Below are 17,506 nucleotides of genomic sequence, written 5' to 3'. Positions count from 1 at the left end.
TGCGATCGACGCCCACCAACGCCCTTTTAATAGAAGCAGGGGAGATGCCCTTGAGCATTAGGCGCCAAACGTTATCGGACAAATTCTACATTCAAGGCATTGCCATTATGGACAGTTCCGTCTATCAAAGTAGAGACTGCATTTATCGACTGTGGATTGCATCCCACAGAAGGAATAAAGTACCAGCCGTTTGTGCCAGCTTTGACACTTGGTCACCTGTCATACATTCTATACAGCGTTCAGCGCATCTACCTGTTTTTGAATATGATCTTCAAACGCTCCGCTCCCAGATCCCAGTCCATTATTTAAGTACGACCTGGCTGGACAGTACTAATGTCAACGTTGGCTTCAATCGTCTCGTTCAAGCACAATGGCCGGGTTTTCTCTGTGTATATACCGATGGCTCCAAAATTCCGCAAGAAGAGTGTACAGGATGCGCTTTTTTCTGCCCTCAGATCCAGATCCACAAAACCTTCAAACTGCCTACGAGCACTTCTATTTTTACGGCGGAGACAGTGGCAGTTTTGGAAGCACTTAAGTTTGTCTCTAGCACTTCCGTCCCCAAGATATTGATAGTATCTGACTCGGAAAGCGTTCTTAAAAACATTCAGTACAGTCGATGGAACAAAACAACCAACAGTTATATCTTGGATGTGATATCTGAATATATTCGCAGCACACGCACGGGCCGGACGATCCATTTGTTGTGGGTACCTTCCCACTCTGGTATCCTCTATAATGATGAAGTTGATGCATTAGCCAAACAAGCGGCAACCTTAGGCACCGTCCTGGATCTGCACCTTCCTTACACAGACTAGAGTTGTGGCGATTCGTGAATGAATCGTTCATTTGAACGACTCTAAATTAAGAATCGTAAGAATCGAATCGTGATACGGACGAATCGTCGTTCAAAAGAATCGTAAGAACGATTGTGTGTTTCCGAGTCGTGACGATTCCAAGTTCCAACGATTCATCGATTCTTAGTACGCTATGCTTCGAAGGCAACTTCCGAATCATGCCGAGTCGTGCCGAATGATTATGACCGCCAGATGGCAGTCAAGTGGAGGATGCGTGTGAACAAAGGAAGCTCGGAACAAACAAAGTTCGTGGGCCGTAATATTACTCGTGAAAACTTAGCTGACACTTGGTGATGGCTGACGGGAATGAGCGTAAAAGCATTTACCATTACTATCGCTACCATCAGCCACTGAGCCGACGTCCGCTTAGTTTGCGCGAGTAATACACGAACTAGTGATGACAGAAACTATATACAGCGAGTACACAGCTCCCGATACACACGATTAAAATCAAGAAATCCAAGTATGATGAATAAATACGTACCTCTTATTTGTTGCAGATGCAATGCAAAACACACACACACCTTCTATACACACGAGCAATAGCACTTGGATTATGTATTGTATTTCGCGTATCTCGAAAACGGCCCCAACGATTTGGATGAAATTTTGTATTCAGACTGGTTTTTGCATTTTGAGTTCACCTACATAGTTCCATTCTTTCGTAAAGTCAATTTTGCAATATATATATCCTACATAGTTCCATTCGTAAAAACGCTATTTCACATGTTTTTATAACGCCATCTCGTAAAACTTTATTAGTACGCATTGTATGTAGTTAAGGTTTTGGTTTTTATGTTTATCTGTATATAGGTGTCTTTCCTTACAGCACGCGATTTTACACAAAAGAATTTTTTAAATAAAAACGCGAATTTCGTGTTTCTTGGGAACGGCTTTAACAGTTTGGATAAAATTTTATATTTAGATACGTATTTTGATTTTTAAGTTTATCTTTAAACAAAAGCTTTTTAATTAATAATTTCAAGTTCGAGTTTTCGAATGTTATCGTGTTCAGATTCGTATCAAATTTTAGTGAAGTAATGTCGATGTATACGATTGAATCCTACTGTTTAGAAGTATGTCGTCTTCTCACGTAAATAGTAGTGACAGCGGCCAAGTTCTCAGACAAATTAAAAGCAAAATACCTATGCTTTGTATTTTGAAGAAATGAAAGTCAAGCTAAATTTTCTGTGTAGGAGGGCTGTCAGCGGTGTTATGAATTACAAGGGTGATGTGGACTTGGAAAGACATCTTAGCACAGAAAAACATAGGATGATATGAGCCAAACCACGTCCGCCTCACTGCTAGATTTTGTTACTATAAAACAGACGTCAGCAGTTAGATACGTTCAAGCCACATAACCAAACTGGCATACCACGTAATTTTGAACCACCTTTTGCACAAATCGACTCCTCTTTCCTGGCACACTGAAATAAAACAATAGATACAATCAAATCAAACGTGACCTTTCATCAATTAAGGCATTACACGCATAAATCGAGACTCACACTTGTAACGTCATATGCATGTTTACTCATAAATAAACTATTTCTGGCATATCTTAACATGACACAGTTCGATTCTAACCCCATTGACAATTTCAGACATGTCCTGCCATCTGTGAGTAAGATGAAGAACTTTTTGCATTCCGTAAGAATCGTGCCATCGCAGACTAGAATGAGTCGTGAAAGAATTGTGAACGAACCTTGGATTCCTTCACAGCCGTGGTTCATGAGGACACATCTGGACCGATCCACGATTTCTACCATCATAAGACTCCACTTCAATCATGCCTCTTTCCCACAACATCTACACCGGATCAACGTTTACAGTTCACCGGCATGTGAGTGTGATCCTGAGTCGGATGCTGATGTCAACCACATTTTATTTATGTGCCCCAAATTTGACCGTGAACGGTTGGTCTTTCTGAAGACATTGCTGAGTAAGGGCTACCATTTTCCTCAATCAGCTTCTTCTCTTTCGTGTACTAAAGACATTCGTCTATATAAAGTGATGGTTAACTTCATCAAGAGTACTGGTTACAATCTGTAGGTTTTAATGGTGTACGTAAATTATAAATATGTCTTGCTGGTGAAGATAATTCAGAATTGGTGTGAATTGTAAGCCAAGACACTTTTAATTATTTTCCAATTCAATTCAATTCAATTTTTAAAACATTATGTACAAAACCGTAACAGTTAAGCTTTTTATTCTTGTAAATATCCATTTCTGTATTTGTTTATTCAATTATGTGTACATTGTCACTATGTGTTACCGATGGCTAAATTGAGTACACACTCAAAGGCCAAATAAACAAAAAACAAAAAAAATTCAAAGGAGGAGAAAGGTGTTGACAGAAATGAAGCTGTGGCAGCAGATCGTCAACCGTGCCTGGATAACTCAGTCGGTAAAGGTCAGAGACAGAGCTTTAATCTATCACGGAGGTTCACAACATCACACTCACTGCTGCGAAGTGAAGGCAACAAGTGAAGAGATTTAAATGTTTAGTGAACTTGACAAAGAAGCAGTAGTGTCATGGCTCAACGAAGGTACAAATGGAGACATTGGGACTGCCCCAGTTTAATTCTCACACCATTACAAATATGAGTAATAAAGACATTAGTATCAGTTGCGATGAAAACAGCTATAATCGCTAAAACTGAACTAAGCTCCGGGTACCGACGGAATCCCTATCAGATTCCAAACCGAATTTCGCCCCTCATTTGAGCATAATATTCCGTAGACGGTGCTGATCTAGCGGGTAGAGTGCTTGACTCCAGCCCTGTTGATACTGGGTATCAACGGGATTTTTTCCTTGTTCCAGTCCCCCCAGGATGGTCCCAGGTACACTCAACCTGCTATCAAATGAGTACCGGGGATCTTTCCGAGGGTAATAAAGTGGCCAGAGTTATGTACTCGCCATCCTCCCGCTCCTAGCGCCGCAGCGAAGAAAGGCTGTGCTTTTCTGTAGTCAGACCATTGGCCCGGCCACGGGCTTGCACCTCTACCTTTTATACCATAGATCTCTCGAAACATTAATTTATGCCTAGAATTCGTAAGAAAGCACAAAATACACCTGTCCACATGAATGGTAGCAGAGACGATCTACAAAACCACCGTCCAAGTTCTTTGACATAGATCTGTTGTAGAATCTTAGAACATATTCTGAGCTGAATACAACGAGCCCCTCAAAGTCGATCAGAATAGATTACAAAGACTTAGCTCATACAAAACCGAACTCGCATAAAATCCTGAAAGTCATTGATCAAACCAGTCACATAGGTACAGTACTTCTAGACTCCCCAAAAACATATTATTGAGTATTATACCAACGCTTACTGAGAAAAGTAAGGGCTCGTTGGGGCACCAAACGAAATTTGTGACTGGATTGAGGATTTCTCGGTAGGGACGTGTAATGTTATATTGGACGGAGAGCCATCGACAGATGTAGAATATCTTTAGGTGTTCCCCAACGAAGTGTATTGAGATCCTACTGCTCGTGTTGTTTATTAATGACATAGTAGACTACGTTAACAATAATCTCAAACTTTTCCCAGTTATCTACAGCGACATGAAAAAACATGCAAAATGTATTTTATCTTATTGCCGTTTCAGAGTGCTTTAAAGATTATTAGCTTGGTTCAAATATTCAGGAATGTGAAATTTAGAGCTTAAAATAAAAAAAAAAGTATCTGGTATTCTTTGCATGTAGTATAAATGGGTAACAATTGCTACGTTACAATTCGACTCTCACAAAAAATACACGAGTGAAAGATATCGCGGGAATATAAAAATATGACATATATAGTAATCAGATAAGTCTATAAGAGTTCAAGACGATATTAGATTCGCTTGAAAATATACAACAGCGCTATTGTAAGCAATTTTAGTCAAACATGCATACTCACGTTACTATGTAACTCGTATTAGACTATCTTCCAAACGCCGTGAATTCACTCAGATAAGTATTCTGAAGTCTTCATATTTTAAACTATAGACTGATCTCATAATATTTACCTCAAGGATTATAAAGTGATCTTCTTAAATGCTAAAACATGTACTTGTACAAACTACAATCAATTTTGGCGCCGATTTATACCGTTGGTCAAACTGTTCACGAAACAGCTGAACGCCGATAGAAAATGGCCGTCAAAATTAATGGTGGTGTATTATATGCAAATTGTTTAAATGCTTCAGAAAGCCGAAACGGTTGTCGTTCAATGTAAATGAAGTTAAACAATCGTTGTCGTCATGCGACAGCTTCGTACTTTAAGACTTTTTTTTTATTTCCAACAAGCTAACTGCAGTGATCTCTGATAAGTAGTCTCTTGGCTAAATGCCCGAGCGGACATGGACATAAACGTTCAACAGTTTTTAAATTGTTTTTTTCTCATGAAAATCAACACTGTATACAGAGAAGGTTTGGTAAATTTTTAGTTTTATGATATTTTAACTATACTGTTTCGCATTATGTTGAGTGATGCTATAGAACTGCTGATTATTGCTGTAAACAGTTCCTGTCAATCATTGGCCGATAGCAGCTGAAGTGTTTTCCCCCACTCCCCTTGATTAAGGTAAATAATGTGTGTTTATAGATCTATGTATTGTGAATACTATCGAAAACTTTGAAGTATAACTCTAGACCACTGCTATTTATGAGAATTTCATACGATGAAAAAGTGTATGTGGTGTTTAAAGTTTATACGAAAACTAAAACAACCTACTTAGTCACAAATATGAATAAAGTCACTGATCAGATTATTGACATTACGGTTCTCGCCCTCTTATTGAAGCATTTACCCATGTTTCCGGAGATTAAGGAATATCAGAACACATTTTGCCCGTGAAAACATTTATAAGTTGTGTCACCATGTCGAACGTATTCCGTAATTAAAGTAATTACTTTCTGTTGCAGCTGTCCAAAGAGATCCTAGTGGCAAGAGGGTTCATTTTATGGAAACGATCTTTAAAATCTTGATCATAATGTACAGCAAATTATCACAATTCGGATATTTACATCAGTGTACTTTTCTGTGACATTACTGTATCAAGTTGATGTCAAAGAAACACCAAGTATTACTCATCAGTATAAAATGTACGTTTGTGCAGCAACAACATCACGAACTCGTGCAAGAGGAAAATTACAAGAGATTTATTGAAATTAATAAATTATATAAATAAAATTAGAATGAAAGGAAAAAGTACTTTAGACAGTGACGATGAGTGAGAAACATGGCATCACCTGTCATTTTAAGACATGAAAGGGCCGTAGCTTCATCTGTCAGCTTTTCAAGATCAAGAGGGCAAAGTGAGCAGGCAGATGATGATGATGATATTCAAATATCATTGGCACCTTATGTACAGAACTACCTTGCACAGAGCGGTCAAAAACTTGACTGTTGTGGGGCATGTTTGCCAGTGCCATTTGAAAGAGCAGCAAAACAGTCATGGTGGGATCCTCGCTTTGACTCTGAAATACTTGAGGGGCAGTACCGATCAAGTTCCTTTCCACAAGTGCGCCTAAGATTCCAGTACGTATTTTTATCCATAGAGTTTGGTTTTTGTTGTAATCAATTGGTTCTTATGAAGTATAAATTACATAGTGAATTATTACCTGCAGTTACTAAAATGTATCCAAATTTATCGGATTTTGCAAAATATTAGCCTCCCTTTCAAAATGCATGCCCCTCAGTAAATAATTGACTCCTGTACTAAATAAACTGTATATTTTGTTTCAGATATGCTCTTGTGTATATCCTTGCTGTATCGTTTTCATGGTTTGTATACTTCATTGTGACTGGTGCAACTGGCAGAATACAACACTGGATTCCTGTGTCTGCTGTCTTTGCTGTACTATTAATTATAATAGGCCTGATTTTAGCTGTAACATACAGACGTTTTTACAGAACTTATGCATTTCCCATTTCCATATTTGTGGCTGTCATTATTTGCATCTTACTACTCGTGTTTATTATTCTGAATTCCTCAAATAGCAAGGCAAGTAGTATCACCCCTGTAGGACAATTTTCTCTTTGTATTGAAACATTGCTTATTATATACACTGTGATACAGCTACCTCTCTATGTGTGTGTAGCCATTGGTAGCATTTTTTCAATATTATTTGAATGCTTGATTGCTACATTGTACTTTAAAGAAGATTATGGTGTGAATACAAACACTGGTGTTGTAGTTCGGACGTTACTGCATATTGTTGTGCATTTAATCGGCATTCATGTTCTCATAATGACAAATGCTAGAATGCGTGGAACTTTCATGAAAGTGGGCCAGTCATTATTAGTTAGAAGACAGCTCGAAATGGAGAAACAGTTGAAGGAGAAGATGATACACTCAGTGATGCCACCCAAGGTTGCGGACTGGCTAATGTCGGAAACTGGTGGTGCCCAGGAAGATGAATATGAAGATAGTGAATCATTGCAGAAACCAACACATGGCAAGAATCATGCTAGTGGTGGAAATGATATTCGTTCTCTGTTCCGTCCTTTCAATATGAACCGAATGGAAAATGTCAGTATACTATTTGCTGACATTGTAGGTTTTACACGAATGAGCTCCAATAAGAGTGCCGAAGAACTTGTTGGCATATTGAATGACTTATTTGAACGATTTGATGATCTCAGTGCTAAGCATGGCTGTGAGAAGATTTCAACATTGGGTGACTGCTACTACTGTGTTGCTGGTTGTCCTGAGCCTAAACTTGATCATGCAAAGGCCTGTATAGAAATGGGGCTTGATATGATTGTTACAATCAAACAGTTTGATGCAGAAACAAATGAAGGTATGTGTGCTTCCAGATATTCAACTATATGGTTTCTTGTAACTCTTCATGATCTTATTTACATTCTTCATAGTTACTAGATTATACTAAAAGGCATGCATTGCTTGATGCTGAATTTTATGATTTTTAATTAAAATCTTTGATGCCTGATAGAAGTAGAGCTTGTTTTTTCTTTCCTACACTGTGTGTCTAAGTAACACGACTGATAATTTTATAGCAATTAATCACAAGATCTTCATAATTTTATGCTTGTTTGTGAGTGTTTGTCAGTCTTTTCACTATATCAGCCATAAAAAGTTAGTGTTCCATTGTTCTATTACAATGAACTGCATTTTCTCTTGACTTTTTGCTTGTTTCATTGAAGTTAACAATGTAATTTTGTTCTCAGCTTCTAGTTTAAAGAATTTCTCCTTTGGCAATGTATAGTAACAAAATAGGTTATGAAGCACGTATTTTGTTGATATGCCTCAGTTGTGCATACAATTTATAAAATTGTTGAAGATGAAGCTATGTTATTCAATTATTACAGCTGAGTATTTAAAACCAAAATTTAAAGAAAATAAAAAAATGAATTGTGTACTGAAAGAATATAATTGACTGTGATAGAACATTTTCTGTCAATAGGCTTGCAGTGTTTCTTCTCTATATGCAATAACGAAAAGAAAAAAAAAATCTATCAGTAGTCTCATTTGTTTTATTTGTTTGATCATCTCGGAAGATCTGTTTATTGTGACAGCTGCTGACCATTTAACATATTTAGGAACCAGATGTATTTGCTTTATTTTTTTACATCATCAGGGTTTTTAACAGTCCAAATTTTGATTTATAGTGTTAATAGTATCTAAGTATTTTAAGTAGAGTAAAAACAGTTCTGTGTCACAGACATGAAAATGAAAATGATTGATATAGTTTTTTTGTCATTGCCATCCCATTCAGCCTTAATTCCATAAGTTTTTATATAAGCAATTCTAGAAAAGAAGTTTATGACCATCCCTAAAAATGTGAAGTTTCTTTGCATTGTGTAGTGCAGTTTCTCAAGTCTCATACTGTACAGTATAAAGTAGACAAAGTGTTATGTAAAAAGAAAAAGTAGAAAAGGCTATTAGAAAACACAAGAAATCACACTTTTTGTGTAGAAGTGCCAGATTTCCTGCAGTGGCTTGGGAAGGGCATTTCATGGAGGACCAACAGAAACATTTCAGCATATAGGGTTAGACCTGAAACTATAGTTTTATTTTTTTATATTGCGAATATTTTACAATTCAGTCGATCTTCAGGGAGGTAGTTGAATGGCTGTGGTTGACAAGTCAGAAGTGGTAATGAATAAGCATTTACCCCTTACATTAAAAATCGATCTTACACTTGTCATAAATTCAGAACTGTATTATCTCCAGTTGATTCAGGTGAAGTCTCCATAATCTTTTATATTCCGCCTTGGAATGTAATTTCATTTATAGAACCTTGTTATAGATTGACAGCGGACTATTTTCTTCTCTATGAGATGAGTAGTTTCTTTTCAACCTTCCCACCTTTAATAAACTTATAAATTTCTGTGGGCTTTTGCATACCACACAGGAAAGTGGGATAGTATGAAGTATTCACTAGTGGCAGATCATTATCTTTTTAAACGTACTATAAGTATCTCCAACACACTTAGCCAAATGTACTTAAACTCTTTGTCAATCGGTGACATTATAAGTAAAATTGCACACTTCTAATATCTCCCTGTCCTCTTTACCTAACCATTCTCCTCCCCCAACATCCTCATCAACTTCACCCTTCTCTTTCCCTTGTGCCTTCTCACCCTCATGGTTTCACTTCCCCCTCCTCTCACTGCCTCCCACTCTCCCACCCTCCATCCTTCCTGTCCTCCCTTCCTCCCACCTTACACCTCTTCTTCCTGCCATCCGTCCCTCCTACCCTAAACCCTACCTCCTACACTACATCCCACCCACCCAACCTCCCTTGTCCTTGCCCTCCCTCCCTCACCCCTTCCTCATTCCTCCCTCTCTCAACCCCTTCCTCATTCCTCCCTCCCTTCCACCTGCCCTCTCTCATTCACTTGCCTGCCTCCCCCCACTCTTGTTCTCACTCCTTCCCTCTTGCCCCCACTCCTTCCCTCTTGCCCCCACTCCTTCCCTCTTGCCCCCACTCCTTCCCTCTTGCCCCCACTCCTTCCCTCTTGCCCCCACTCCTTCCCTCTTGCCCCCACTCCTTCCCTCTTGCCCCCACTCCTTCCCTCTTGCCCCCACTCCTTCCCTCTTGCCCCCACTCCTTCCCTCTTGCCCCCACTCCTTCCCTCTTGCCCCCACTCCTTCCCTCTTGCCCCCACTCCTTCCCTCTTGCCCCCACTCCTTCCCTCTTGCCCCCACTCCTTCCCTCTTGCCCCCACTCCTTCCCTCTTGCCCCCACTCCTTCCCTCTTGCCCCCACTCCTTCCCTCTTGCCCCCACTCCTTCCCTCTTGCCCCCACTCCTTCCCTCTTGCCCCCACTCCTTCCCTCTTGCCCCCACTCCTTCCCTCTTGCCCCCACTCCTTCCCTCTTGCCCCCACTCCTTCCCTCTTGCCCCCACTCCTTCCCTCTTGCCCCCACTCCTTCCCTCTTGCCCCCACTCCTTCCCTCTTGCCCCCACTCCTTCCCTCTTGCCCCCACTCCTTCCCTCTTGCCCCCACTCCTTCCCTCTTGCCCCCACTCCTTCCCTCTTGCCCCCACTCCTTCCCTCCTGCCCCCACTCCTTCCCTCCTGCCCCCACTCCTTCCCTCCTGCCCCCACTCCTTCCGTCTTGCCCCCCACTCCTTCCGTCTCGTCCCCCACTCCTTCCCTCTCGCCCCCACTCCCTCCCCCGCACCCTCACAAGCTGACCTCTGTTTCATTTCTATCCAATACTTTGCCTTAAGTTGCGTCACTCATCACTCGGCTTCTATCATCCTTTGATCCCTATCAAAAGTTTCCTGGCCTCACTACTCAATATTTTTTTCATTCATCTTACTTCAGTCATGTCCTCCCTTAGCACACACTCCATATTAATCAAAACCTTTCATGTCTCTTTTCTACAGAGCTCCCAAACCTCATCTTTTCCCTCCCTACTTTCCCTTCACCACTTTTCCCTCCCTCCTTCTCTTTCCCCGTTTAGCCTCCTCGCTTTGCTACCCATCTGTTTTCCTACACTTTTCCTCCTTCGCCATTCCCATGCCATTTTCCCACCCCCTCATTTTCCCTCACCCTTTCCCCCTCCCAATTTATCCCCTTTCCTTCTATTCTCTGTCCTTGTATCCCCCCATCTTTCCCCTTTCTTCTCTTTCCTCTCACCAAGCAGAATAATGCAATGATTAGCACACTGGACTTGGATTTGGGAGGATGATGGTTCAAACAGGCATCCGGCCATCCTGACTTTCCGTTCTATCCCTAAAACATTTAAGTGAAATACCGAAACAGTTCCTTTGAAAGGGCATGGCCAATTTCCTTCTCCATCCTTCCCTAATCTGAGCTTCTGCTCTGTTTCTAATATTGTCATCACTAATCTTCTACTCCTCATACTCCTCCCCCTCTCTTCTCTCTCCCCCACTTTCACCTCCCACTCTTCCCCTCTTCCCACCTTCTCTTTTCCTCCCACTCCTCACTCCCACCCTTCTTCCCCCCACGACCCTTCTTCCCCCCCACTCTTCCCCTTCTCATCCTCCTCCACCCACTTCTCCCCATCCCATGCACTCACCCCACTTCTTCCCCCTGCCATGCACTCCCCCCTTTCCCTCCCTAATCTATCATCTCTCAGTCCTTCTCCTATGACTCTTCACCTCACCCTTTGCTTTCCTCACCATCCCTTTTTCCACACTCTCTCTGTTCTCCCCATTCCCACCACCATTTCCTCCATATTTCACCGACTTTCTTCTTCCCTTTCCTCATCGCTTTCCTCACCCTTCTTCCCACTCTCTCTTACTGCACCCCTTCCTTCATTTCTTCGCCCCTTCCTCCCCCCTTTCGTCCTTTCCTTCCCCTGTCCTCCACTCTTGCCCCGTGTCTTTGATCACACTTCAAATGGCTCTAAGCACTATGAGACTTAACATCTGAGCTCATCAGTGCCCTAGACTTAGAACTACTTAAACCTAACTAACCTAAGGACAACACACACTTCCATGCCTGAGGTAGGATTCAAACCTGTGACCGTAGTAGCTGTGTGGTTCCAGACTGAAGCACCTACAACCACTCGGCCACAGCGGTTGGCGATCCCACTGCCTCTCTTTCCTCACCCTTTTCCCATACATTTCCTCCCCTATCCCACCGCCTCGCCCCTCACCCTCATTCCCCCTCCTCGCCCTCTTTCAACACTCTCGTCCCCTTTCACCCCTCCAGCGCCCTGCATCCCTCCTGCATCGTTCACCAGTCATGCCCACTTTCAACCCTCTCTCCCCCTTTCCCCCCTCTTGCCCTTCTTCACCCCACTCTCTTCCTTTCCCACCCTGCTGCCCCTATGCCCTCCCTCTCACCAATTATCTCACTCACTTGCACTCCTAATATCTCCCTTCTGCCCTTTTGCAACCATTCTAGCCACCATTTGTCCTTCTCACATTTAACCCGAGCCTCAGACCCCCTTTTCCATTTTTCCCCAGATCCTTCTCTCTGTGCACTTTCCTTGTTCCCCTGTCTCACCCCATCTTTCCCATCCCAATCTCTCTCCCTTTTCCAACTCCACTCGCTCCCTTTTCCCACTCCACTGTCTCAATTTTTCCACTCTCTCTACCTCTTTCTCCCAGCCTCTCACTCCATTTTCCGACCCCCTCTCCCTCTTTCACCCCTGTGCCTTCCCTGTCCCCTCTGCCCTCATTCCCCCCTCTGCCCACATTCCCCCCTCTGCCCTCATTCCCCCTCTGCCCACTTCTTTCCGCCCTCTGCCCACTTCTTTCCGCCCTCTGCCCACTTCTTTCCGCCCTCTGCCCACTTCTTTCCGCCCTCTGCCCACTTCTTTCCGCCCTCTGCCCACTTCTTTCCGCCCTCTGCCCACTTCTTTCCGCCCTCTGCCCACTTCTTTCCGCCCTCTGCCCACTTCTTTCCGCCCTCTGCCCACTTCTTTCCGCCCTCTGCCCACTTCTTTCCGCCCTCTGCCCACTTCTTTCCGCCCTCTGCCCACTTCTTTCCGCCCTCTGCCCACTTCTTTCCGCCCTCTGCCCACTTCTTTCCGCCCTCTGCCCACTTCTTTCCGCCCTCTGCCCACTTCTTTCCGCCCTCTGCCCACTTCTTTCCGCCCTCTGCCCACTTCTTTCCGCCCTCTGCCCACTTCTTTCCGCCCTCTGCCCACTTCTTTCCGCCCTCTGCCCACTTCTTTCCGCCCTCTGCCCACTTCTTTCCGCCCTCTGCCCACTTCTTTCCGCCCTCTGCCCACTTCTTTCCGCCCTCTGCCCACTTCTTTCCGCCCTCTGCCCCCTTCTTTCCGCCCTCTGCCCACTTCTTTCCGCCCTCTGTCCCCCCTCTGCCCCACTTCTGTCCCCCCTCTGCCCCACTTCTGTCCCCCCCTCTGCCCCACTTCTGTCCCCCCCTCTGCCCCACTTCTGTCCCCCCCTCTGCCCCACTTCTGTCCCCCCCTCTGCCCCACTTCTGTCCCCCCCTCTGCCCCACTTCTGTCCCCCCCTCTGCCCCACTTCTGTCCCCCCCTCTGCCCCACTTCTGTCCCCCCCTCTGCCCCACTTCTGTCCCCCCCTCTGCCCCACTTCTGTCCCCCCCTCTGCCCCACTTCTGTCCCCCCCTCTGCCCCACTTCTGTCCCCCCCTCTGCCCCACTTCTGTCCCCCCCTCTGCCCCACTTCTGTCCCCCCCTCTGCCCCACTTCTGTCCCCCCCTCTGCCCCACTTCTGTCCCCCCCTCTGCCCCACTTCTGTCCCCCCCTCTGCCCCCCCTCTGCCCCACTTCTGTCCCCCCCTCTGCCCCACTTCTGTCCCCCCCTCTGCCCCCCCTCTGCCCCACTTCTGTCCCCCCCACTGCCCCACTTCTGTCCCCCCCACTGCCCCACTTCTGTCCCCCCCACTGCCCCACTTCCGTCCCCCCCACTGCCCCACTTCCGTCCCCCCCTCTGCCCCACTTACGTCGCCCCCTCCTGCCCCACTTACGTCCCCCCCTCCTGCCCCACTTCTGTCGCCCCCTCTGCCCCCTTCTGTCGCCCCTCTGCCCCCTTCTGTCGCCCCTCTCCCCTCTTGGCCGCACCCCTTTCCATCCCTTCTCTCCTGTTTCCCCCCTGCTCCCCCAATTTCCCTTCTCTCTCTCCCCTATTTCCCTTCTCCCGCTCTTTGCCCTCCCTCCTGCTCTGCCCTCCCTCCTTCTCTTTGCCCGGCATATGCCCTCCCTCCCGCCCGCCCTTTCCCCTCCCTCCCGCCTGCCCTTTGCCCTCCCTCCCGCCCTTCCACCTCCCTCCCACTCTTTCCCCTCCCTCCCGCCCTTTCACCTCCTTCCCACTCTTCCCCCTGCCGACCGGTCATTGATCCGGGATGCCACTAATTGATCTCCCCACCCACTCTTCTCCCCCACTGCCTACAATCGGTCTCCCACTCTGCCTGTGTCACTTCACAATTTATCACCATTTCCTACTCTCCCCTCTCTTCCCCTGTCAGTGCCTTTTCTCTCCTGTATCTTGTCTCATCTGACACCCATTGGCCTCTCCCGTCCCACCTCTCCTCTCTTATCTCTTCTTCTCCTACCTCACCTGTCCCTCCTACCTCACCTGTCCCTCCTACCTCACCTGTCACTCCTACCTCACCGGTCACTCCTACCTCACCTGTCCCTCCTACCTCACCTGTCCCTCCTACCTCACCTGTCCCTCCTACCTCACCTGTCCCTCCTACCTCACCTGTCCCTCCTACCTCACCTGTCCCACCTACCTCACCTGTCCCACCTACCTCACCTGTCCCTCCTACCTCACCTGTCCCTCCTACCTCACCTGTCCCTCCTACCTCACCTGTCCCTCCTACCTCACCTGTCCCTCCTACATCACCTGTCCCTCCTATATCACGTATCCCCTGCTCCTCACCCTCTCCCACTCCTTTCTCCCTCTCTCTTTCTTCCTCTCCACCTCTCTCCATTTCCTCCTCTCTCCCTCTCCCCCTCTTCTCTGTGTCTCCACCTCTTCTCTGTGTCTCCACCTCTTCTCTGTGTCTCCACCTCTTCTCTGTGTCTCCACCTCTCTCCATCTCCTCCTTCTCTCCCTCTTCTCTCTGCCGTCACAACTCTCCATCTCCTCTTCTCTCCCTCACCACCACTCTCCATCACCTCTTCTATCCGTCACCACCACTCTCAATCTCCTCCTCTCTCCATCTCAATCTCCTCCTCTCTCCATGCTCCTCCTCTCTCCTTGCTCCTCCTCTCTCCGTGCTCCTCCTCTCTCCGTGCTCCTCCTCTCTCCGTGCTCCTCCTCTCTCCGTGCTCCTCCTCTCTCCGTGCTCCTCCTCTCTCCGTGCTCCTCCTCTCTCCGTGCTCCTCCTCTCTCCGTGCTCCTCCTCTCTCCGTGCTCCTCCTCTCTCCGTGCTCCTCCCCTCTCCGTGCTCCTCCCCTCTCCGTGCTCCTCCCCTCTCCGTGCTCCTCCCCTCTCCGTGCTCCTCCCCTCTCCGTGCCCCTCCCCTCTCCGTGCCCCTCCCCTCTCCGTGCCCCTCCCCTCTCCGTGCCCCTCCCCTCTCCGTGCCCCTCCCCTCTCCGTGCCCCTCCCCTCTCCGTGCCCCTCCCCTCTCCGTGCCCCTCCCCTCTCCGTGCCCCTCCCCTCTCCGTGCCCCTCCCCTCTCCGTGCCCCTCCCCTCTCCGTGCCCCTCCCCTCTCCGTGCCCCTCCCCTCTCCGTGCCCCTCCCCTCTCCGTGCCCCTCCCCTCTCCGTGCCCCTCCCCTCTCCGTGCCCCTCCCCTCTCCGTGCCCCTCCCCTCTCCGTGCCCCTCCCCTCTCCCTGTCACCACACTCTCTCCGTGTCCTCCCTCTCCCTGTCACCACCCTCTCGCCGTGTCCTCCGTCTCCCTTTCACCACCCTCGATCACTCCCTCTATCTTCCTCTTCCCTCTCTCGATCACTCCCTCTATCTTCCTCTTCCCTCTCTCGATCCCTCCCTCTAGCTTCCTCTTCCCTCCCTCGATCCCTCCCTCTAGCTTCCTCTTCCCTCCCTCGATCCCCCCCTCTAGCTTCCTCTTCCCTCCCTCCAGCTTCCTCTTCCCTCCCTCGAACCCTCCCTCCAGCTTCCTCTTCCCTCCCTCGATCCCTCCCTACCTCCCTCCCTCCGTCCCCCTCGCTCGTTCCCTCCCTCCTTCCCTCCCTCCGTCCCCCTCGTTCGTTCCCTCCCTCCTTCCCTCCCTCCGTCCCCCTCGCTCGCTCGTTCGCTCCCTCCCTCCCCCTCGCTGGTTTCCTCCCTCCCTCCCCCCCTCGCTCGTTTCCTCCCTCCCTCCCCCTCGCTCGTTCCATCCCTCCCACCCCCCCCTCGCTCGTTCCATCCCTCCCACCCCCCCCTCGCTCGTTCCATCCCTCCCACCCCCCCCTCGCTCGTTCACTCCCTCCCACCCCCCCCTCGCTCGTTCCCTCCCTCCCTCCTCCCCCTCGCTCGTTCCCTCCCTCCCTCCCTCCTCCCCCTCGCTCGTTCCCTCCCTCCCTCCTCCCCCTCGCTCGTTCCCTCCCTCCCTCCTCCCCCTCGCTCGTTCCCTCCCTCCCTCCTCCCCCTCGCTCGTTCCCTCCCTCCTCCCCCTCGCTCGTTCCCTCCCTCCCTCCTCCCCCTCGCTCGTTCCCTCCCTCCCTCCCCCCTCGCTCGTTCCCTCCCCCCCAACTCGTTCCCTCCCTCCCTCCCCCTCGCTCGTTCCCTCCCTCCCCCCCCCCCTCGCTCGTTCCCTCCCTCCCCCCCCCCCCTCGCTCGTTCCCTCCCTCCCTCCCCCTCGCTCGTTCCCTCCCTCCCCCCCCCCCCTCGCTCGTTCCCTCCCTCCCCCCCCCCCTCGCTCGTTCCCTCCCTCCCTCCCCCCCTCGCTCGTTCCCTCCCTCCCTCCCCCCTCGCTCGTTCCCTCCCTCCCTCCCCCCCTCGCCCGTTCCCTCCCTCCCTCCCCCCCTCGCCCGTTCGCTCCCCCCTCCCCCCCCTCGCCCGTTCCCTCCCTCCCTCCCCCCCCCCTCGCCCGTTCCCTCCCTCCCTCCCCCCCTCGCTCGTTCCCTCCCTCCCTCCCCCCCTCGCTCGTTCCCTCCCTCCCTCCCCCCCTCGCTCGTTCCCTCCCTCCCTCCCCCCCTCGCTCGTTCCCTCCCTCCCTCCCCCGTTCCCTCCCTCCCTCCCTCCCCTCGCTCGTTCCCTCCCTCCCTCCCTCCCCTCGCTCGTTCCCTCCCTCCCTCCCCCCCCCTCGCTCGTTCCCTCCCTCCCTCCCCCCCCCTCGCTCGTTCCCTCCCTCCCTCCCCCCCCTCGCTCGTTCCCTCCCTCCCTCCCCCCCTCGCTCGTTCCCTCCCTCCCTCCCCCCCCTCGCTCGTTCCCTCCCTCCCTCCCCCCCCTCGCCCGTTCCCTCCCTCCCTCCCCCCCCCCTCGCCCGTTCCCTCCCTCCCTCCCCCCCCTCGCCCGTTCCCTCCCTCCCTCCCCCCCCCTCGCCCGTTCCCTCCCTCCCTCCCCCCCCCTCGCCCGTTCGCTCCCTCCCTCCCCCCCCCTCGCCCGTTCGCTCCCTCCCTCCCCCCCTCGCCCGTTCGCTCCCTCCCTCCCCCCCTCGCCCGTTCGCTCCCTCCCTCCCCCCCTCGCCCGTTCGCTCCCTCCCTCCCCCCCTCGCCCGTTCGCTCCCTCCCTCCCCCCCTCGCCCGTTCGCTCCCTCCCTCCCCCCTCGCCCGTTCGCTCCCTCCCTCCCCCCCTCGCCCGTTCGCTCCCTCCCTCCCCCCCTCGCCCGTTCG

The 17,506-nt window shown here is 49.2% G+C and overlaps 1 protein-coding gene across 1 annotated transcript in view; it reads left to right on the top strand.

The window, feature by feature from the left end:
- Nucleotides 1-5,045: 5,045 nt before the first annotated feature.
- LOC124790067 (adenylate cyclase type 9) overlaps nucleotides 5,046-17,506 on the top strand; it is a 153,062-nt gene continuing 140,601 nt past the window's right edge. The window contains exons 1-3 of the mRNA XM_047257632.1: nucleotides 5,046-5,277; nucleotides 5,773-6,388; nucleotides 6,596-7,653. Of these exons, the coding sequence (XP_047113588.1) occupies nucleotides 6,090-6,388; nucleotides 6,596-7,653 (1,357 nt within the window). The 5' untranslated portion in view covers nucleotides 5,046-5,277; nucleotides 5,773-6,089. The remainder of the gene's footprint in view (nucleotides 5,278-5,772; nucleotides 6,389-6,595; nucleotides 7,654-17,506) is intronic.

Source organism: Schistocerca piceifrons, chromosome 3 (assembly GCF_021461385.2).
Source record: "Schistocerca piceifrons isolate TAMUIC-IGC-003096 chromosome 3, iqSchPice1.1, whole genome shotgun sequence".
Lineage (NCBI taxonomy): Eukaryota > Metazoa > Arthropoda > Insecta > Orthoptera > Acrididae > Schistocerca > Schistocerca piceifrons.
This window is presented reverse-complemented; position numbering and strand designations above follow the sequence as displayed.